The 21776-nt window shown below is 46.9% G+C and overlaps 2 protein-coding genes across 6 annotated transcripts in view; one reads left to right on the forward strand and one right to left on the reverse strand.

The window, feature by feature from the left end:
- Positions 1 to 5714, forward strand: part of LARP1 (La ribonucleoprotein 1, translational regulator) — a 45298-nt gene extending 39584 nt beyond the window's left edge. For all 3 annotated transcript variants that reach the window (XM_030229362.2, XM_030229363.2, XM_030229364.2), the window contains one exon: positions 222 to 5714. In XM_030229362.2, coding sequence (XP_030085222.2) covers positions 222 to 443 — 222 coding nt within the window. In that variant the 3' untranslated portion in view covers positions 444 to 5714. The remainder of the gene's footprint in view (positions 1 to 221) is intronic.
- On the reverse strand, positions 2151 to 21693 carry FAXDC2 (fatty acid hydroxylase domain containing 2). 3 transcript variants are annotated; one of them, XM_018915518.3, is made up of 11 exons: positions 21513 to 21693; positions 17905 to 18015; positions 15224 to 15288; positions 14065 to 14112; positions 11715 to 11806; positions 11517 to 11614; positions 10683 to 10804; positions 10172 to 10377; positions 9171 to 9276; positions 7985 to 8151; positions 2151 to 7040 (listed from the first exon to the last, which is right to left on the reverse strand). In XM_018915518.3, the coding sequence occupies exons 4-11, from the start codon at positions 14110 to 14112 to the stop codon at positions 6884 to 6886; spliced, it is 996 nt and encodes a 331-aa protein (XP_018771063.1). In that variant the 5' UTR covers positions 15224 to 15288; positions 17905 to 18015; positions 21513 to 21693; the 3' UTR covers positions 2151 to 6883. The 3 variants fall into 3 exon arrangements, with proteins under 3 accessions (XP_018771063.1, XP_018771062.1, XP_009089726.1); XM_018915517.3 differs by having other exon boundaries at positions 17905 to 18024; XM_009091478.4 differs by lacking the exon at positions 17905 to 18015.
- Between the last annotated feature and the right edge of the window lie 83 nt (positions 21694 to 21776).

The raw sequence follows: 21776 nt of genomic DNA on the forward strand, positions 1-21776 counted from the left end.
TCACCATTGTGGTCAGTTTGTGGAAGTCAGTCAGTTTTTCTGTCAAATCTGGCAGCAGGAAATTTGGACAGGGAAGCTGAGTGCTTGGGGTAAATGTGTGTGGGCCAGGGAGAGAAGTTGCAGTTGGAGGCTTGCAGGAAAGCTGTTTCCTGATCCCAGAGGAGGGATCAGGATCTGCATTTGGAGGAGGCTGTGCTGATACTGGGGTGCTTCTCTTCCAGCCACCCATGGGGGAGGAAGGTGGACACAAGAGATACCCTACGACGTCAGGGGGAGATGGCAGGAAGCGCTACCCATCCCAGTCTTCCAGCAAAACGGTCAGCCAGTGCCCATCCAGCCAAGCCCACGCCTCACCCAGCCAGCCTGCACAAGAGGATGCCAAAAACCTGAGCCAGCAATCCCCTGCCCCATCAGCTGCAGAGTCGCAGACAGTGGGGAAGTAGAGAGGCTGCAGCGTCCGCTTCCTGCCGGGGGGTGGGGTGGGGTGGTGGGGAATGGCTCGGAGAAGGGCAGACATGAGGGGGTGGGACAGGAAGGGAGCTGGAAGGTGGGTTCCCAGGAGTAGGCTGCTTGGGAGAAACTTCAACGCACACGATTTTCTTCTCTTGTGGCTGGAAAGCAAAGACGATCTGCATCCAAAACACCATTTTGCTATTACTACCCTGACCAGAGCCAGACCCGCTCCCAGCAGACCCAACCTTTCCCTTCTCTCTCCTCCTGTGCACACACTCATGTCTTAGTGTCTCTTCAAAAAAAAATGTGTTCTGGCTGGGTTGGAAAGGGGAGATTTTTTTATTATTATATATATATATCAAGTTTTAAATTATTGCTAGAAGTTCGTCTGGATTTACCAAAACAAGTCTGCTCTGTGTGGCCCCAACAAGTCCCCTGTGTGTCCCCCTGGGATGGCGGGGCAGCCGCTCAGGAAGCTCGGAGGAGCGAGGTTCCCCAGTGGGGGACCGAAGCCACAGCGTGTGCCGATGCTGCGGAGCCTCTGACCTCCATGACCCGGCTGGCGCCTCCCGTTCGTTCCCCGTGCGGCGGGGCCTCTCCAGCGCCGGCCTCCGCCCAGGAGCATCGCCCTCCTCGTTCTCCTGCTCCCTTCTCCCCGACGTCTTCACCTTCCCCAGGGTCTGGCTCGCCCTCTGTGCACCTCTCCCTTCTGTCACGGACAATTTGGAAGTCAACCAAAGGACCTTTGCCGAGGATAGGCTTGTTCTGACTCCTTCCTGCGAGGATGGCTGGTTGGGAGGCTGGCAGGCACCTGGACTCGAGCCTGTGTGGACGGTGCACGTGCTGCCCCAGGAATGCCCATCACTTGCAAAGACAGGACTTTGCTGAAGGAGCTTTTCTCTTCCTTTTCCCTTGGAAAAAATGACAACAAAAAAAAAAAAAACCACAAAACAAAACCCCAAACCCTTCTAAAACAACAACAGAAAAACTCTTTAAAAAAAAAAAAGACACATCTCCCTTTGCTTTCTTCCTTGGAACTATTACTGAAGAAAAAAAAAGGAAAAAAAAAACAAACAAAAAAACCCCAAAAACACACAAAAAAAAGTTGCCTTATGGTGGAGCTGGATGTGGGAGGCTTGTTGGCGTCCTGCACCCTGGGGTGCACTGGGCTCTTGGCTCCCCCCAGGCCCAGAGACTCCTCACGGCATTGCTGCCGAGCTGATCTTCCCTGCGGCCTTTCCTCTGACCCCGCAGCTTGCTCGGATGTATCCCCCATCACAGAGCCTCCCTGCCAGGGCTGAGGCTCCTGGGGCAGGGGCTGAGGGCAGTCACATCCAGGACTCTGCTCCGCTGTGTCGGTGCCGTGGCAGCCTTGTCCCTACCACAGTGACTGTTCTGTCATGGCCTTGCTCACATTCCCAGCCCTCCCTGGGCAGGAGCTGCCTCTGCTCCTGTCTGTGCTTCCAGCGTGGTTGGGGAGTGAGCAGGGAGATTGTCACAGCAGCTGGGGGCACTGCTCCTGGCTGTGAGCGAGGGCTGCTTCTGCTGTACCTGCCAGGGAGTGAGGCAGCCCTGGGAAAGCTGTCCCACAGCAGTCACTGCCTCAGGGCTGCTGGGGAACTTGTGCAGGGGTGAGCAGGAGCCCTGACTGGCACAGGAGAGCTCTCGCCTGGGTTTCCTTGTGTGTGGTGGTGTGGCAGGCGCCTGCATGGAGTCTCCCACTCAGGGCACAGCCCCTGTGCATTTCCAAGGGCTGAGATGACACCATGTAGCTCCTTACTCAGCTGAGGCAGCGGGTGACTGCAGAGCTGCTGTGGCATTTACTTGATTGATCCTTACACCCAGCACCAGGTGGATCCTGGCTGTGAGGGGCGTGTCAGGTGCGAGATCTTGGAGCTGTCCAGTGCTACCTCTGGAGCATCTCCAGAGCTAGCACTGGAAAAGTTGTGTTCTTTCCAGCCAGATCCACTTGCCTTGCTGCCACCCTGCTCCTTCTGCTGGGTCCCTGGGATACCAGGCTTTGCTGTGGCTCAGGCTCCATCCCCGTGTGCTCCAGAGCTGTTCTCCTGTGTGCAGTGTGGATGCACCACTCCAAGGGTGCAGCTCGTTGTGTTGCCCTTTCTCCCAAGTCACAAGCTGGTACTGAACAGTTTTCCCAAGGGATCCAGTTGATCCAGAGCTGTCTCATAGCTGGGAGCAATCATCTCTCCAGGGCTGTCCCTGTGCAGCTGCAGGGTGGATGGGTGAGAGCAGGAACCAGAGGGGAAGCACGGCCAGGCTGTCCATCAGCAGTGGCTTTGGGTGCTTGTGGGGCCCTGGCTGAGGCCATCCCTTCCCAAACTGACACTGCCTCCAGGATGCTCCTTCCTGGGGGCAGGTGGGCTGGTCTGAATGGAGTGGCTTCATGAACTGCTGCTAGAATGGAAAGCACAGCTGGGTTTGAGAGGCTGGGGAGCTGCTACTTGGCCATTTCCTGGTGGTGTGATCCTGCCCTGGTCCGTCCAGCCCTGCCATGTCACCCTGCAGCTGGTGCCACTCACAGGCCTGACTGCAGCAGGCGAGCCCATCCGTTATGGCAGCAGTGCTCTGGGGTTGTGGGGAGGGAACTAGGCAAGATGGGCAAAAGTAACATTTGTACAGTGCTGTGGCCGTGACTGTTATCTCTGCATTTCCCCTCTTGTGAGCTGGAGTCAGATCTCTGAGGTTACATTTATAGGTGGGTTTGTCCCAGATTTGGGGAGGAGGCTGGAGAGTCGATCAAGGACATTGTAGATGTGTTGCTGGTTGTTTGCAAGTGGAGGCAGGTCTGGATGTGCCACAGGTGATCCTTGCTGCTGTGTCTGTGCTCCTTTTGTTGGCTTGTGTGCGTGGCTCCCTTGAAGCCAATTGTCTGCGTTTCAGCAACAAATTCATAGGAAATGGGGAGGGATGAGCTGCTGCTATGGAGTTGTTGCTTGTAGAGCAGACTGGAATTGCTTGGGTTGTAGAAGAGATAGGACATTTCCCAGAGAATTTCCCAAAATACTGATTTTAAATAATTTTAAATTTCTGATTCTGAGGATCTAGTCTTGGCATGGAAGTGTTTTCCCTTCCCCCTCTGCCAAGTCAGTGGTTTGTCACACTGGTATGTGCACCCAGGGGAAGGTGGGTCAGAAGAGCAATCCCAGTGGTCCCAGTGCCCTCCAGGTTTGTGGACCATGTGCCTTGTTTTGCTGTCCGTGGGACAGCAGTGGCAGGACAGAGCAAAGATGGATGTGACAGCCCAAGGCAGCTGCTGCTGGCTCACCCCTGTGTTCCTGCAGGGAAGGGAGCACAGAACTGTTCCCTCCTGCCCCGTGCCAGGGTGGGGGCTGGCAGAGGGCTGGGAGCTCCCCAGGTGCCAGGTCTGTGCCCAGCTGGGTCACAAGTGGCCACAGCAAGGCTTATGTCCCCACTGGGTAAAGGGACAGCTGTCCAGAGGGGGTTTGCGTTTGAGGAAGCTCTTGCCCCTCTGCAGAGGAGGGAGTTAGGCCTTGTTCTTAGTTTGAATGCCTCACCTCCACCATGTGTTGTGCTTTTTTGAATTTTAGAGGACTGAGGGGTTGCACATGTGCGTCTGTGAGTGCTGATTGTCCCACAGCTCACAAGAGCTGCATGGTGCTGGTGTCCAGCCACTGGAGGAGCCTGGGGGGAGCCCCAGCTGCTTCTGGAAAGGCTGAGGGAGGCCAAGTCAGGGGAGCCTTCCTCATCTTGCCCCTCTTCTCAGGAGTTCCTCCTTGCCAAGGTTAACTTGTCTGAATGTGGCTGCAACAGGTACAGAGCTGTGGTGTGGGGTCAGAGTGGAGGTGGAAGGTGTGGTTTTGAGGAGGCTTTTTTGCTTTGCCATGCTCATTTGGGGAAAAAAAAAATTAAAAAGTAATGATGCTGCTGCTCTGGTTTTGCCTGTCCATCTCTTCTGCTGCCCCCCGGCACCTCTGATGGCGCCTTCTCACTGTAGCCCGTGGGGTCCCTGAGTTTTGACACCTGATGGGGACTGATTGCTGTACTGTAACAAACTGATGTGTTTAACCTCAGTGTCCTGCCACGTTCCACATGGCAGTGGAGAGGGGGCCTTCTAGCTGTTCATGCCTTCCCAGTTATTTTATCAAAAGGAAAAAAAAAAAAAGGAAAACTGTAAATGTAGCAAGCTGTGTTTGCAATGCTTATTGTCTCCTGTCTCTGAGGCTGGTTATGTCACTTGTCACTGTTTGAAATGGATGCTGGGCTCTTTCTGAGAAGATTGTTACACTTGATGTTAAATGCCTCACTGACTCTTTTTTAAAGATTCCAATACAGGTAACAGATAAAAGAGTTTTTCATTTTTCTTTTTCTAAGCAAACGTTCATCTCGGTGGTGTGGAGGGGCTGGCTGGAGGGCAGCATTTCCAGGAGTAGTTTACAGTTTCACTTTCTGCAGACACTTGAACATAGGACCGATGTATCTGTGACAAGCACATCCCCTTGGTGGGAAGCTCCAGAGGAGCAGGAGGTACCCTGGGTGCCAGCTGGCCCCTGTGGAGTGTGCTGGCCTCCTTCCAGCTCCCCACACTGTCCTCCTGCTCTCCCCAGGGTCAGCCCTGCGCCAGGGTGGCTTGTGCCAGTGGTGGCCCTTGTGGGAGGGGGTGCTTGGCACCACTTGGTCCCTCAGGCCTCCCTGGTGCAGCCCTGCTCCCCGTCTTCCCCCCCAGCCTGTCCTGGTCCCACTGGGCTTGGAAACCTTTGCATCTGTGGCTCAGAGACACCCACTGAGCTGCATCCCAGCGAGTGCAGCCCTCTGCTCGCTCGCCTGGAGCTAAAGGGGTGATGGTTCCACGTGCTGGCCCTTCTCAAACCCTATGTGTCCAACCTTAGCCTTCTGTTTCCCAAAACTAGAGAGTGTGTGCAACCTTCTTCAGCTGCATTTATAGTAGAGACAAACTTAAAAAGACTCATCACAGACCATGTATCACCTGGGAGGAAAATCTTGTTAATACGGCCTGCTGTACATGATCCATCTCTGTCGATAGTACATAATCTTTGACCCATGTGCTAGGATCATCATCACGTATAAAAGGAAAAGAGAAAAATGTAAAATACTTGAATGAGAGCTTGTATTATAACATTAATATTATTCAGAGTATCTGCTTTCTAGGCTGATGTGATTCATTATTCTAGTAATGCTTTAGTCCTTTGTAATTTGTGGTAATTATGCTTTTTCCTTTTTAATACAAAAAAAATGTATAAAAATAAAAAGTTCAAAAGACAGTGGTGCCTGGGTTTTCTGTCCTGCTGACTTGCCCTCCCAGGGAGCTGTGGCCAGGTAACTGGGCTGGGTTCATCCTGGTGCAGTTGTAGAGAGGAGCAGGGGAAGTGGCTTTGGTTCCACAGGTAGGGCTGTGGGCCAATGGGCTGACCAATGTATGCCTGGGTCAACTCTGTGTGCCTGTTCCTGGAGGGGCTGCTCCAGCACTGGGGAGCAATGTGATGTCTTTGTTCCAGGCTTCCCAGGCAGGACTGAGTCTTAGGAAATCCTTGAGAGAATTCACAGTATGTCTTGGATGGGCTGTGGGTACTTGGGAATGTGCATATTGTTCTGGGGCCTGCTTTCTTGGGCCCTTTCTTAGAGGGGTTCCTTAATCTCCACACAGCTCAGGACAGCAGGGACTCTGCTTTCCGTGGAAAATCTCTGGAATTTATCAGAATTTTGGTTGTGTCTCAGAGTGAGGGGAGGCTCAGCAGGAGGAGGTGATGCCATGAACCACATCAGCTTCCAGCTCTCCTTCCATGTCCCACAAGGGAAACTCCCTTTGTGTGCAGCTGTCTGTGGAGCAGTGATGAGGCTGTGGCAGCCCCAGTTCAGCCCTGTCCTCATCTGTGCATAACAACTGCTCAGAGCAAGTCAGGCCCTTGCTGCATGTGCAGCGGAGTGTTTCTAAAGCTGTGGCCCCAGTGATTGTCCACGGGGTTGTGTCCTGTGTCCCAGGTGCTCTGAGTCACAAAAGCTTGTGTTAATTGTATCACAAATAGATGGAGTGACTTGGAATGTTTCTATAGAGAGAGTGCCAACAAGAGAGGCCAAATCATCACATGTGGAGTCTGATGCTAAAACCTTAATAATGAGAACCCTGAGCCCATGTGGCCCAGAAGACACCTGGCTCATAAACAGGCAGGTGGATCTAAGAGCCAGTGCAAGTAACAGATAAACCATTAAATTTTAAAAATAAATTTCTAGAGCAGGTTTTTTTTTATAAGTGTCTTATATAGAAAACAATGGCAACAAAAGTGCAGTCGTTTCAAAGCAGCATATTTAACTTCAGCTTCATGATCTGTTATATGCGGACAAGAATTTGTTTCCTGATTTAAATACTATTTGGCATAAATCATTGTCTCTCACTCTGCTCATCACCAGGCTGGCCAAGAGTGGCTGGGCTGGTTCACTCCTCTTTCTTGGGTGGCTCTGGGATGCTTTCAGAGAGTGGTGTGAGGCTGAGCAGGACCTTGTGTCTCTCAAAGGCTTTGGTCTGTCTGAACATTTTGTCCGTGCCATGCAGAAAATCCAGCACTCCCAGCACGCCGTAGCACTGGTTGAACCTGAGAACCAAACACAGATAAACATCACTGAAGTTACTGAGGTTACCTTGCCCTTCCTCTTTCCATTCCTTTCTGAGCCCTGATAATCTGTCCATGGGATTTCTGCCCCTGCAGTCTCCCTGGCAGCTCTGTCAAAGCCTGGGTGAACCTAGTGCAGCTCCTCTCTCTCTGGTGCCATCACTGGCCAGAAATGGTGGCACTAAGCAGCAGCTGTTTCTCCTGGGCAGCTCAGAGCTGTGGGAGCACTGGACACCCACGTTTCCATGCCCCATGTGCTCTCAAGACCTGGCTGTACTGGGATGTGGAGCAGATGTGCTCCAGTTGGCACAGCTGTTCCACCCAGTGTCTCAGCTCTGCAGTGCTCCCTGTCCTGGCGTGTGGTGACTGAACTGTCCCCTGGGCTGGTTCTGCAGCAGGGCAGACATTTCTGGGCAGCATGTCAGAATGTAGGGCACACTGGGAGATGGGAATGTTTCTCAACTGCTCGGGTTTGTATCCTTGAACAGTCTGCTGCAACTGCTCTCTGTCCAGCAGAGGAGGCTGAGAATCTCTGTCAGGAAGGGTTAATGGTGATTGTCTGGGCAAAGTGTAATCTGATCAGTGTTACTGATCCCAGTGCATGGGAGAGGGACAGACAGGCAGGCTCGCTTATTTTACCTGTGTGACATGCCCTGGCTCTGTCTTTAGATCACATGAAGTGTATTCTGAACTTCTAGGAAGAACCTTGCAGAGAAATGTCCCTAACAGGGCTGGAATGCCTTGAAATCCCAGTTAAACTGCTTGAAGGACTGGCAGCACTCAGACTGCTCTCAGGTGAACTGGAGAGCTGCTCTGCTGGTGCATGAGTCAGGCAAGCCCACTTGACCCTCAGAAAGGAGCTTTCCCTGCCAGTGGTGCCAGTAAAGTGGCAGGAGAATGGAAAGCTGAGCAGTGCCCAGACATACTTGAGGTGGTGGAAGTCGTGGAACTCTGGAGATGGCAGGAGGGGCAGGTGGTAGCCACAGTGAGAAATGCTTGTTGTTACAAGAGCAATGGAGAACCATGCTGAGACTGAAACAATATGAGATCCCATGATCATCGGGCCCATCATGACAGGCAGAGTGTTGGACACCTGGAAATAAGAAGAAAGTACCTCATTAATGGGTCCACTACAGGCAGACTCTCCTTGAGGAGCTGGTGATCCATCACACTGGTTTGTTTTGTGCAAACAGTGTAAAGGGAAGATCTCTCTGCAAACACCTTACTAAAGTTACATAATCATCCAAAAAGTAATAGAGATAAGAGAATTCTACTACTGCAAACCATTGTCATAGCCCAAACTCCATAAGCCTGCAGTAGAAGTTAGACATGACTCCAAACCCTGGGTGAGTACAGCACGATTCCAGTAAATCACCCTGGAGTCTGAGGTGTGAATTTCAGCTTCACCTTGGAATAATGCTGAATCTGCCCTTGGGAAACCTCACTGTGAAAGGGCATGGCCTGCAGACACACCCAGCAATGTGACAAACCCTGCTGCAGCTCTTCACTGTGTTCTGCCAGTGGCACAAATGGCTCTGGCTGCCCAGACCCAGCTGCATGCACCGGCACAGCTCAGCTGGGCTCCTCAGTCATCATGCCCTCCAAAGACTGTCAGCTGGGGAGACCCTCAGAGCAGCCCAGGCCTATTGGTAACAGGAGATGGAATTTTTAAGTGGGATATTTGAAGGTGGGATGTGTTTTCCTGAGAAGTCTCAGCTGGAGGGAAGTTGGCATACACTCCTTGCAAACACTGAAACAACCAGAAAAATCCTGACAGATTTCCAAGTCCACACAATCACTCAGGCTGTCATATCTCTTGCTGAAAGCAATGTCTGTGCTCCCAGTCCTCTTGGGGCTCATGGGAAGTCCTGTCCAGTCATTTCCTTACCTACTGGAGGCCCTTGGATCTATGCTCTGAAAGCTGCTGGAGTCCAGCATAAACAAGTACTGCAACCCTCCTAGAGCCAAGCTTCTTGGCAATGCAGCTCAGCTTCCTCTTCCTAAGGAAGAAGCCTCTGAGGGCAAATTCTCTTCTCTTACCACTCCACCGCATGCCATGGAAATAACACTCCACAGAGCAACTGGAGGGTGACCATGGGAGAATCCACTTACTATGTGCTCTATTGGGTGAGCATAAATGGAGACCACGCCAATGGGGGCTGTCCACTCGTGGTGCTTCTTGTGAATGTGCTTATACAGCACTGGGTGGTGAACCAGCCTAGGCAGAGTAAACAGAAAGGCAGGTGTTGAGCTCTGCAAAAAAGGAGTAACAGAACACAGAATTTCTGCAGGGGACTTGCTTGTGTCTCCTCTAACATAAAGATTTCAGAGCAGCTGGAAATAAGAGAATAGGATTCCTTGCTTCCTTTGCTCTCTTTGTATTGAGCCCTTATTCAATTAATGGCTTATGATAAACTCAGGCCAGATAAATCCCATAAATCAAACTCCCTGAATTACTTATTTACTCAAACCTAGGAGAACTATTAGGAGAAGCCTTACTTTATGTTTTCACTGTTTTGACTTTTTCTACTGGCAAATGTCAAAGAATCAGAATTTTCAGTTCCATGGGTCCTTGGTAAAAAAACTGCATTTATATTTTTGGGTGCATTTGTCCTAAATGGAAACCTACAGATTTCTGAGAGTACTGTACTTCCTTCTGCTTCTTTTGTCTTCCTTCCTTTAGTTCTGTCCTCTAATGTTGGTGTCAGTGTTTGGAAATCCTGCAGTGTTGGAAGTCAGGCCCTAATTTGTAGGTGCTGTACCAGGGAACAGAGATCAGTCACTGACCCTTGAGGTTTTTGTCTTTCAGGATAGTCAGTCTTGTTCTTTTCAAAGAATGCTGGGTTACAGCTTCTGTGAAAAACTGCCTGTTCTGTTTCTTCCTTAGCTTTTAAGCTGTTCCACCTTTAAAATTCTACCCATTTTTGTTTACTACAGGTACTGGCAGCACCAAGGCCTCATGTTGTGAGGGTGGATTTCAGGACCTGTAAGATTTCCCATATAAATACAAGCTTGGTGGAACAGAGGGATGAGGATTATTGCTGTTGTAGGGTATGAGTATAAACTCAAAAGCATGGAAGAAAATCAAGCACCTGTTCCTGTGCTCAGCTCACCTGTGTGTATAATAGAAGAGAATTTCCTCAACTACAGTAAAAATGCTTAGCTCCACAAGAAACCATTGGAAGGTTGGTAATTCCTTGCTGAAGGTGTTTTCCCACCATTTCATGATGTAGAACATGGGCACAAGCATGGGAAAGGAGACAAAGAACTGATTACCCAGCGCTGTGTAGATGGCTTTCCACAGTTTCTTTCTGTCCACCTGCAAAAGAGAAGTCAGGACTTGAGACTAAGAAATAAGCAATCTAGTTTTAGTTAGAATGATGAAAAGCTTTGTAGGCAGTTAGTTTTGGGATCAGCTCTTTGACAAGCAGTCAATGCAGATCTGATCAGTAGCCTCATAACAGGATCTGCCTTCCTCCCTACAGTGGGTATACAAGACTTGATGCCCCTGGAATCCTACCTGGGTGCAAGAGAAAAGCATAACAGGTTCTTCTCCCCACTCCTGGCCTAAGAGACTGCAGGAAGTGTTTAGCCAGCAGGAAAGGCAGAGTGAGAAGTACTTACAGGATCATTCTTGCCCAGCTGAATGCGATAGCGAGTAATGAAAGTTGGCTTTCCTGTTATATCAGCCACCAGAAGGATTCCATTGAAGCCCCAGAAAGCAAGTGCAGGCACCAATGCAGCCCCTGTGGCATGAGGAAAGGGCAGAGATGTGTGAATGAATTGGGAACTATGGCTAAATCAGGAACAAAATACACTGGCACAGTACCCAGAGGACCTTGCTGGAACCCAGATGTGCCAAGGGTGTGTTCCCTACCCAAAGATGCTTTAAAATGGAATATTGGTAAATTTTGACATCCAGGTAAGATCAAAGAATGGGAAGGAGGTTAGAGCAGACAAATGTCTCAGAGGTTGAAACTTGACATAACTGAAGCTAAGAAAAGGCTTTTCTAGGTGGGTGGGAGGCCTCTGTTGCTTTTAAATCCAAGTAGAATAAGGTTGACTTGATCCCTAGAACCTTGCAAGGTCCCTACCAGTTCTGCTCACCAGCTGCTAATCACAGAAGAGTTTTGTAAGTATTACAGCAAGAGTAGAATTCACTAAAGTTACTTACATTTTTAGTAATTAGTTCTACTGAGTCATTCAGTTCTCACAGGAGCAAAGTGTCTTCACAGGGAAGCCACTTCAGTAGCAGCAAAAAGATCAGATTTTAATCTGTACAGGACCCTGATGGTGACCCCAGCCAAAAGCAGAACAGCTGCACCACATCACCTGTGGGGACCTTCCAAGCCAGAGCTTGTCAGTGGGAGGATTAGTGAGTTTGGGAAGCTTGTCCATGTCTCCCTTTAATATGCAATACATGGATGATTTCTCCTCAGAAGCGTTGTTAAAACTCACCAACGAGGAAGATTGTCCACTCATCTCCTTCCATATGGTCGTAGAACTCCAACCATGCTGTTTGCCAGAAATTGCCTAAAGTTATTTTCTGCATAAACCTGTGGGAATAACAGTGCTTGGTCGCCCATCTATTCATCCACTTTTCCCCCTCTCCACAGAAAGGTTTCTTCTCAAGCTGTTTTGTTTGAACATTCTTACCAAGAAGAAGTGTTCACCAGGGCAGTGTATGTGAGCAGGCCTGTACTGAAGACATAGGCACTGATCCTCAAGGCATCTGAGAGCTTCTTTCCCTGTGAGAAGCAACAAGAGTGAGCACATGCTGCTGTGTCCTGCCCTGGCATTTTTGGTATTTGAAATGATGAAGGCAGTCCTGTGATGGCCTGTTTTGCTTCACACACACTCTGAAGAACACAATAACAAAGCTGTTGTGGGATATTGTTTATAATCATCCATCTGTCATGCTTACAGAGATCTGGTGCATGACTGATGTGGAATTTCTTTGGTATAACCAAAGGGAGAGACAGGACCACTGATTTTTTCCCTCTTTGTTTTTATTTGGCATGCTGCTCAGTACCTGGAGGGCTATAGCTCCAGGGGCTTCTGGATAACTCAGAGCAGTGGGAAAGGAACACCAGCAATAAGGAATGGTGTTCCATCTCATCACCTCCCTTCCTCAGTATTTTCTCCTTCCCAGGGTACAGTGGTTTTTCCCCACAGCAGTCAAGGACGGCTGTGCTCAGATGACCTGGTTAACAGGTCAAAAAGCAGTATTCAATATATTTGAATATTTAAATCTTTGAAACAGAGTTGTTTATATACAACAAATTTATAATTAACAATCTGTCTTTTAGATAGTCCAAGTTGGAGTTGGTTCTGAAGTGCAATTTATTTGGTTTTCGTGAGTGAATATGAATTATATTTATCTGCAAGGAAAATGTTTTTTAAAAAATCAATGCAATAGTGTAATAACCAGCTATTGTCTTCTTCATTGCTTTGTCCTTCCTGTTTTTTAACTGTGGTGTTGTGTTGTACAAACAGACTGGAGTGAAAACAGTGTGATTCATAGCTGCAGTCCTGCTCACCTCCTGTCAGAGAGGACAAACAAGAGAGGCAGCTCTGAGAAATGCCAAATGCAGGTGCTGTAGGGGAATGCAATATGAAGGAATCCTCTTTACATGGCTTTTAGATTCTGTAACGGCTACAGAACATTAAATGTGGCCCAGGACTTATAAGCAATTATTTATTTGTCCCAGGACTTTGCTTTAGCACTGAAACATTCACTATTAAAACAACCAACCATTTCCTCCTATCCTCCTATCACCTCCTTTTTTTTTTTAATCAAAAAAGCAGACAGGGAGGAAGGAACTGACAGGACTCTTGCCCTACAATTTGATATTTGTGAACCCTGTGGGTTGATATGAGAGCAGTGCAATCAGCTGCCACTGTTATCACTGGGGGTATTGAAGTGCAAATGCCAGGCTGGCAAAAGCCTCTCCTCCAGCATCAGATAGTGCTTGCTGGATCCTGGACCAGAGATCTGCTCTCTCAGCAGTTTCATAATTCCAGTTTCATCCATGTTATAAGCCATGTATACTGATGTAAAACTTTCTTAATCTTTAGACCCTGGACCATCACTTACATATTCTTAAGGAAAAAAAAATGGTTACAGAGATTTGAGCTTTTTAACAGACTCATATCCTATAAATCCTTTTTCTCCTGGGATTGAAGAGCATACCAAATTAAAATTCTGTCTTACAAGTGTCAGAATTTCCAATTAGCCCAAATAAGGTTTCAGTTGCTTTAATATCCTCCAGCTCAAGAGTGTCAAACCTTTGTAACTCCTAATTCACAGACACTGTGCATGTCCTGCTTTGAGACAGGACAGAGAGGAGCTAAAGCTCAGCATTTCAGCAATTTTAACAGCCCTTTGGCTAGAAACTGTCTTGTTTTGAGGCTGTGTTTTTATTGCATATGATGAAGTGATTACATGAATCCCACACACTATAATTACACGAGATGTAGAAGTAGAGAAGTTTACACAGAAAACAAATCTTGTTCATCAAGTCCAAGTGCTTAATACCCTGTTTCTCCTCATGCCAACAGCTACAGCACAGTAGTTTCCAAACTAATTTATGGATTGCTTGAGTTCTTGCTATTAAAGTGCTTGTAGAAGTTGGCAAATTCCTTAAGTGCAGAACAGGGTTGCTGCTGGCAAGGTAAAGAGACTGGGGCACATCAGCTGGCCATAAGAGTTTAGCAGGACCAGGCCCAGTGAGGTGGCACAGCTTCTGGTTATGGGGGACTGTGGTGGGCCCTTGCCACACAAGGATAGATAACAGGTCCTTCCCCACTTGCTGCTGTAGCTGCAGTCCACTGGAAGGGAAAAATGCTGGGGAAGTGTTGCTTTAGTGATAAGAGATGAGCTCCTAATTATGCAAAAATGTTCGGAATGAGGATGTGTCTGTCATTTCTCTTAGAAGGTGATTCAACACATTCAGCCTTCCAAAGCACCTGCATGAGCTTCCTCAAGATGAGCTGGAGCCTTTACCTGCTTCTGCAGCTCAGCTGTGGAGGAATATCCAGAGTCTGTTTCCATCTGAAATAAAAGGTAATCCAAGTAAGTGAACTGTGGCCAGCTGGAGAGTAGCAGAATATGATGCAGTGACAATGCAGACAACAGCAAATCACCTCCACTTGCAGCTCAGTGCTAAAAGTGTAAAATATTTACTCTCTGTGCCATGTCCTGTCCTGCTCCATCCTTTGGGTGTTGGCCATGGAGCAAACCTAAGTTCTTGAGAAGAAAAGTGCCCTTATTTCTTGAGTTAGTAGTGTCCCAGAAGAGTAACCGGGATGCAAGAGTAACAAGGAAAAATGGGAGAACAGCCAAAACCAAAGCTTTTGATTGTGTCACTGGTGTGTTGGGCTTTGATCAGGCCTGGGAATACACTGCAACACCCAGTAGCTACTCCAGCCCTTCCCACGCTGTAAGGATATGATAATGTGGGGCATACATATGTTCTTCCATAATGACAACATGCAATTAAACAAACAGGGATGAAAACAAAATTAGTTTGGCCCACAGAGAGTTAACACAATAGAGCCCCACAGCCTTCACTCAAACTCTGAGTTACAGTTTAAGAACATGATAAGTAAGAAAATTATTTGCTTCAAGTCCTGCTATGGTCATTTAGGGAGTTAAAGTCCTAAATGGGCATGTGACCACCTCATAATGAATCTCCCTGCATTGGCTCTGGCTTGACCATTTGTTGATGGTTTTGTTAAAAGAAATTTAAAAAATAAATCAAACCAATCAAACCCAAGGTTTGAGTAACTGCTGGGGCTTCACTGCTGGCCATGGCCATGAGGGGTTCTGTATTTCAGGCCATGTTCTGGCTGTCCTAGAGATTATTGCATAGCTGTTTTTATATTTCTGCCGTCTTATCATCAAATATAATTAGCAAAAGTTAACAAAACATTCCTTAATATTTTCTCTTTAAGAACAAGCACACAACTTCTAACAACATGACAGCCAGATTACTGAGAATTGCAGAACATAATCCATTTTGCTTTTCCTACTCAGCAAAATATTCAAGCACAGGCAAACTGTTACCTAAAGTACAAAGGCAAGCACAGAGAAGGTTCAAATGTTCTTATCTAGGGTACAAACAGTTGGAAAATTACTCATTAGGAAGATAATATTCTCTTACCTTGATGATGGAGGGAAGCCTCTTGGGTGTACTCTTCTTGCAGTGTTTCAGAAAGGAGGAATAAACTGTCCAAAAGAAATCCTGTATTAGTCAGGAGGTTTAGATTTGAAATTATAGCATTCTGGGTATGTTCTTACAAATACAACTCTATTTATTTACAGGTGTTCCCAGCTCTGTTACATTACATATTAGTATGCAGGTCAAAGGGTCTGAGACAGTAAAATTAAGACACCTCCTTCCTGCTTACTCACAGACACAAAAGAGCAAGGCCAGCCCACCATACCACACATTTTAGTGGAAGAAACTGATATTAGACAGTTCTGAGAAGAAAAAAAGAAAAATAAGGCAAAAAGGGATTTGAAACTTGAAACCCTGAGGCCAACTCCCAACCCTGTATTTCAACACTAGAGTTGGATGTACTCCTATGGGAAATGCTGAATTTTGGTAGCAGTCTTAAAAAGAAACCAAATCCAAGTTCACTTTGTCTCCCTTGGCCCTGAAAGGTGGCATGAGAGGTGCCCTAAGAAGCTATTGCTTAAAATGAGAATGTGTTGGGGAAGCTGCAGTGTCCCAGGGCTTCCTGACCATCCCCAGACACAGAGCTCCTCACTACTGCACTTTGTGAGCTACCACAGCCAGTCTGTGGGATTGTCTTTTCCTCTCACATATTGTTTGGCAGCCACATCTTTATTGATAAAATACAGTTGAACTCTAATATATCTGATGAAGAACACCCATAAGAAACAACCAAAAATAACCTGCTAGCCTGAAGAGAATAGCATAAATAACATGCCACAGGCCAAACTTGGTCTTATCTTAATTTTTAAAAGACCTTCTAATCACATATGTTACCTAACATCCACTACATGCCAATCTTGTCACACAGGTCCTCTCAGGGCAGGTAAGCCCACTGCCTCCAAGGAAACACTACTAAAGCTTGAAATATGTCAGGCTTGAATAATCCATTCCTTTGAGGCTTTGCTCCATTCCAGCTTTCTTAACAGGTTGTTCAGAGCTTTGAAAAGTTGAGTGTCTGCACAGAGGGAGATTTCACTGCTTCTCTGGGAAATCAGTTCCAGTATTTGACAACCTTCACTGTAAGTTTTTTCCACTTGGATTTTTTTGGTTATAACTCCTATTATTTGCTCTTAGGCTGTGCACATTCCTATCATTACAACCACCCAGTAGGGAGCTGAAAGGAGCAATATCCAATTATTCTGCTGGGACAGTAAATAGTGCTGGCCATAGATTTCTCTGGTTAAAGAGATTATTCTGCTCTGATGACTTTGTAGCAGACAACATTAGATCAGGAGAGGCAGATGTGAAAGGGGAACCTCACTGAGCTGGAAGGCTGATGCTCCAGAGGTTCCTCCATCCTCAGTGCTGACTCAAACCTGCTGACGCCTTTGCACGTGAAGAGCTCCAGAGCAGAGCACTGTAGAAATGTGACTCTTTGAGTTTTTAGGAGAAGGAGCTATTACTTGACTGAGTCACACATTCTGTGCATTTAGGAAAGAGTTAAAATTACAATCACATTTCTAGTACTCTTTTTAAAATAATCAGTTTATGACAGAAGGCTGGCTTGGGCAAAGATTTCCAGTTCAAAGCAGAGCTGCCACATCTGCTTCCCCTCTGTTTCAGAACACTGCCTTTACTAAGCCACTTTTCAGGATAAAATTCTACATTATTTACATTAAACCCAAAAAATTTGGATAGAGTAGGTTTTCCCCAACATCTCATTACCTACTCTTTTTTTATTGTGTAATGTCTCTCCTGATTCAGAATACACCAAATACATTAAAAACCTATCCATGTAACCATGGCTGTTCCAGCAAACAAAAAAGCCATTCAGCTGCTTGGCACTGCTCTCATGTTGGCATATTTCACGGCCCCAAATCAAGCACTGAAGCTCTCAGCTGCCTGCAGCTATTTCCAAATATCAGCTAAAACTAGTACTGCTTAAAAAAAAAAGTTCCTTTCCAGTTATTTCGAATTAGTTAACACAAAATTTGATCCAAAGCAAATTCTCAACCCTAGAGTAAAAGTAATTGCTTTTCCAATCAGTCTCTTGAAATTAAAGGGGAAACATACACTAGCCAAACAAGAATTCTAATACATTTTTTTAATATTATAATTTCCATGTATAACTTCATTTGCCCAAAACCTGTTCATTAAGTCACAGATCTTGTTTTCACTGAATTTCCACCTCTGGTACTGAAAAAAAATTAGTTTATCTAAGTCATGTTTTAAAATGCTCAATATAATCTGAGTAGAATCTGAAAAAAATCCTGCTGTATTTTTTACATTTTTTTAAACATGTGAATTATTATTTATGCCCCATGCCTGCTGTTCTCACACTTCTGGTGCCCAGCCAGCCTCAAGCTGAGGCAGCACAGGCAGCACAGGTGCCCTTTCCCTGCACTGCATCCTTCTGCCACCAGCCAGACCTGCATGGCAGGCGCAGCTCAGAACAGCTCCATCTGCTGTGATGGACTGGCTGCCCACCCCAGCTCCCTGGGATTCCTTGTGCCTTCCTCCTAAAGCCTCTGGTGTAGCTCTTTCTTCACTGAAATCAACCTTTATACAGCACAGAGAGTAGAAAACTGCTCCTGGGAGAACAAAGGCTGTGACTATCCATGAAAGTACAGAAAACAGAGAACAAAGAACACAGGACCACTTACCTGGTCACCTGAACAGTTGCATGTCAGCCCCTCTGTGTGGACAGACACAGGACCAGCCGTGGTGTTTGATGTCCTACCAAGCACTGCACGGTTTTAGGGGAAACCCTGTTCCTAGAAAAGCTGACAATGGACTTCACGCAGACACTTTTTAATGACTTCCTCAAAGTCTCTATCGTATCTTTTCAAGCACCCTTGAACTCTGGCTGCCAGTTCTTTGCTCACCACCTGCTGATGGTAGCCTAGGAGAAGTCCTTTGTATCTATTCAGAGCCCAGAGTTCAACTCCTCACTTTTCATTACTGCTGTCAAAGCTTTATGAGGGCAAGGGCAATGGGGGTGTGTTTCCAAGCAGGAGCTGCCTGTCCCCTCCCAGACAAGTCATGTGAAGCCAGTGCCATGTCACTGTTAGTGCTGGCAGTGTTCCTCGTGTGTATGTGCATGCTGTTACTCAGTTAAGCACGTGGAATACATCTCTGCAAGTTTTTTCATCGTTGTACCTGAGAACAAAAACGTCACCAACACCCTAAAGATAAGTAGTTTTTGTAATTCACTAACTCATGGCTGGAGCACAAATAGCTACTGCCAGTGCAACTGAATGGGTCAAAGGTGTGTATGTTAAAAGCAATAAGGGTTACTGTGGAATTTGGCAAAAAACCAGCAGTCCAGTTTTCACGCTGTTGTACTAAGCCTAAAAATTACTCCAACTCTGTTGCTACACAGTGCCCTCAACCAGTAAGAGGCTTTGCTTGCATGGGTAAGATGAAGACACACATAGGTTAGCATGTGCTTGGGCTCAGTTGTCTTTAAACATGATGTTTACAGACCATAACGTGTGTAATTATGGTATTGCAGAGAGCAAGATGTAATTTACAGCAGCATCGATCTTTCTTATGCAAATGTGGCCCCAATCTTTTACTTAGCCCATAAACATTGCCCTGTTACCAACTGAGCTCTGGGAACTGAGGGTGTTACTATCCCAACTTTCCAGATCTATTTTTCCACAGGAGGAAAAACAGGGACTATCACCTCTGCCTCACAGTTAGGCTTGTTTGCCCTTCACAGGTGAAGCAACACATGCTCTTTCTCAAAAACTCCTCAAGCCAGCAGAGCTGGAACTGCAGAGAGCTCTGCATTTGAACACTGTTAGTGTTTCCATCCTCACTTTCTCTTTCCTAATTCCAACTATTCCCTGGTAGGGACAGAAGTTGTAATTTTTAGCTGTTACTACTAATTGGTATTTATCACATAGAGCAGGCTCAAAGGAGAGGAATGTGATTCCTTCAAACTATTCACGTGTGCAGAGGAGGAAGTGGAAATGAGTATCTCAAGAGAGGGGTGCCATAAGGATAATGTCCTCAGCTGAGCTTTGGATTTGAGCTCGCAGGGGGAGGGCTGTTCATCCAACAGCCAATAGCAGGTGATAAGAGTGAATTTCAGACCTCAGTGCTCCTCTTGAACCACTGCTCAATTCCAACATGGGTGATCTCTGAAATATTCATACCCATAGGGACAGCTCAGCACATCAGTCATAGGGTTGTAAATGCCATTTATCTTCTGCTGCAATTTTGTGTCTAGCCCAGGTTGTCACTAATCAAACAGCTGCTTCTGCCTGCTGGCTGCCCTGTGCTGATGTCTCCACCACAGACACTCCAATGCTGCTGCAATCTTTGCTGAGCCATGCAAGAAGTCTGATTTCTTCTCAGCAAAAAAGATTTTTGATCAGACACTTCATAATACAACTTTGTTCACTCCCCACAGTTTTTGTATTAGGCACTGGTTGTTTCACTGTTTGATAGGAACATCAGGGGAAAATATATGAATTATCTTTCAGGGGACTGGACAAGCCCATACTGATAGTTCCTCTAAGGCTGAAGAGGAATCTGAACTTGGCACACATCACTCCCTGCCTAATCCCCTGCATTCTGAACCAGATTTCTCACCCTCTGCCAGAGCATGTGTGCCACCATCTAGCACTGCAGTGGCTGCTTTGGGAGCACCTGTGGAACAACAGAAGTATGAATTCACCTTTCAGGATTCCCACAAGAAAGTTTTCTTGTGGTGCTGTAAGCTCTAAAGGACAACAGGACATGCAGCTTAAGCTGCCCAGTGTGAAAACGTTGAGTTAAATACCTTTATTCCACCTTATAATGCAGCTCTACACTCCTGTGTAGATGTAAGGACTCCTCAAGACTTGCTTTGGAGTGCTGGAGCTGGAGGCAACCTTGGTAACCTCCAAATACAGAAATGATGGGACTCTTTAAAGAGCAGGGTGCCTCTTGCAGCTATTCTGAATCTTTATTAGCCATGTCATGTTTGAAAGAAATTCTCATATCATCAAGCAAAATGTGTCTCCAGCTCTTCCCACCAGTGCTTGCAAACATCCTTGAACAGCTTTTTCTTACAGATTAATTTTTACACACTACAAATGTAATTTATCACAGGTGATTATTGCCTGCAACACATTTTTATTACAGTATCAAGGCACAGATATTTACAGTGGCCTGAGGAGATGCATCCTCCTTTTTCCCGTGGATTCAACATCCCTCCAAGCACTGGGTTTACGAGCAAGAAAAATGACTCTGAACTCTTTTGGGAAATAAAAATTTCACCTTATATTTACAGGGTGCTGTAATCCAGCCTGCTGAATTTACCTGCTAATAACACAGATTTCCTTGTACAAAACCCCAGACTCAACTGACCACAGGAAGAAAGGTGATTACTTTCTGGCAGTGTAGCATATTGCATGTTGCATAAATTGCACAACACCAGAGACTGCAGAGCTAAGGCAAAACAGTAACTCTCTTTCATTCCTGAAGATAAACTCTGAATCAAAATAATGCTCAATAAAGGGAATGTACTAACATCCTGACAGCACCAAGGTCACTCAACACAGCAACACTTGAAAAACCCTTTTTCTTTTCTAAAGGCAACATTTCTGCTGAGGCATGAACATTAAACCTGAGACACTGAACAGTGTCTGACGTGTGAAAGATACCAATATCTGCTTTTGCAGATACTTTGATCAAAATGCTGGGCAAGTAGACAAGATTCAGGGAAAGACTCCCATATGGTGGGCAGATAATCCAGTACCAGAACATATATATTTATAGAGGCACATACACATTTTACAACAGATACAACCCCGTCCAGAAGGAAGGCAGTCTAAAATAAAGGAAATACTATCTAAGTTTAATTAGTAGATGAGCTTCCAAATGAATTGCCTATTTGCCATCAGCATCAGCCAGCAAAGCAAGCGTTGGCAGCCCCGTTACACAAGCAGTAGCTGCTTTACCAACTACAACCTTCTGTTGCTAACGTAACTTAAATTCCATTCCTGGAACAGGACAAGCCAGGCTAAAAGTCGGCAGGTGTAGTAGGAACTTAAATGACTTCTAAGCCCCTGCAGGAAGAAGCAGAACTTGCTCCATTAACTAGCTTGATACGCACTACAGCGTAGGAGCAAGGCGTGCCAGGACAGCAGCGTTTGCTCTCTAGGCTTTAGGAAATCCCCCCTGGAAACCAAACCATCATCCCGGTCCCACCCTGCGCGGCCCTGGCCTGGGAGCCCGGGGGGGCTCGGGCCTAACCCCGACCCGGGGACCACCTCACCTCCCCTTGGTGAGGGAGGGGCGGCCGCTGCTTCTTTCGGGGACGCTCAACCAGGGCCCGGCGCAGCCCGTGTCCCACAGGATCGGGGTGCTGGCGGCTCCCCATGCTGGAAGACCACTCCAGCCCCGGTGGGTATTATGGCGACGCTTCCCTCAAGGAGCGCAGCTCCCTCATCCCTCCTCTACCCCCCCCTCCAAGAAGTTTGGACTCGCCCGCTGTTTGCAGCGCGGGGAGCTCGGACGAGCCCATTAGCTGCACTGCGGG

Source organism: Serinus canaria, chromosome 13 (genome assembly GCF_022539315.1).
Source record: "Serinus canaria isolate serCan28SL12 chromosome 13, serCan2020, whole genome shotgun sequence".
Classification (NCBI taxonomy): Eukaryota; Metazoa; Chordata; class Aves; order Passeriformes; family Fringillidae; genus Serinus; species Serinus canaria.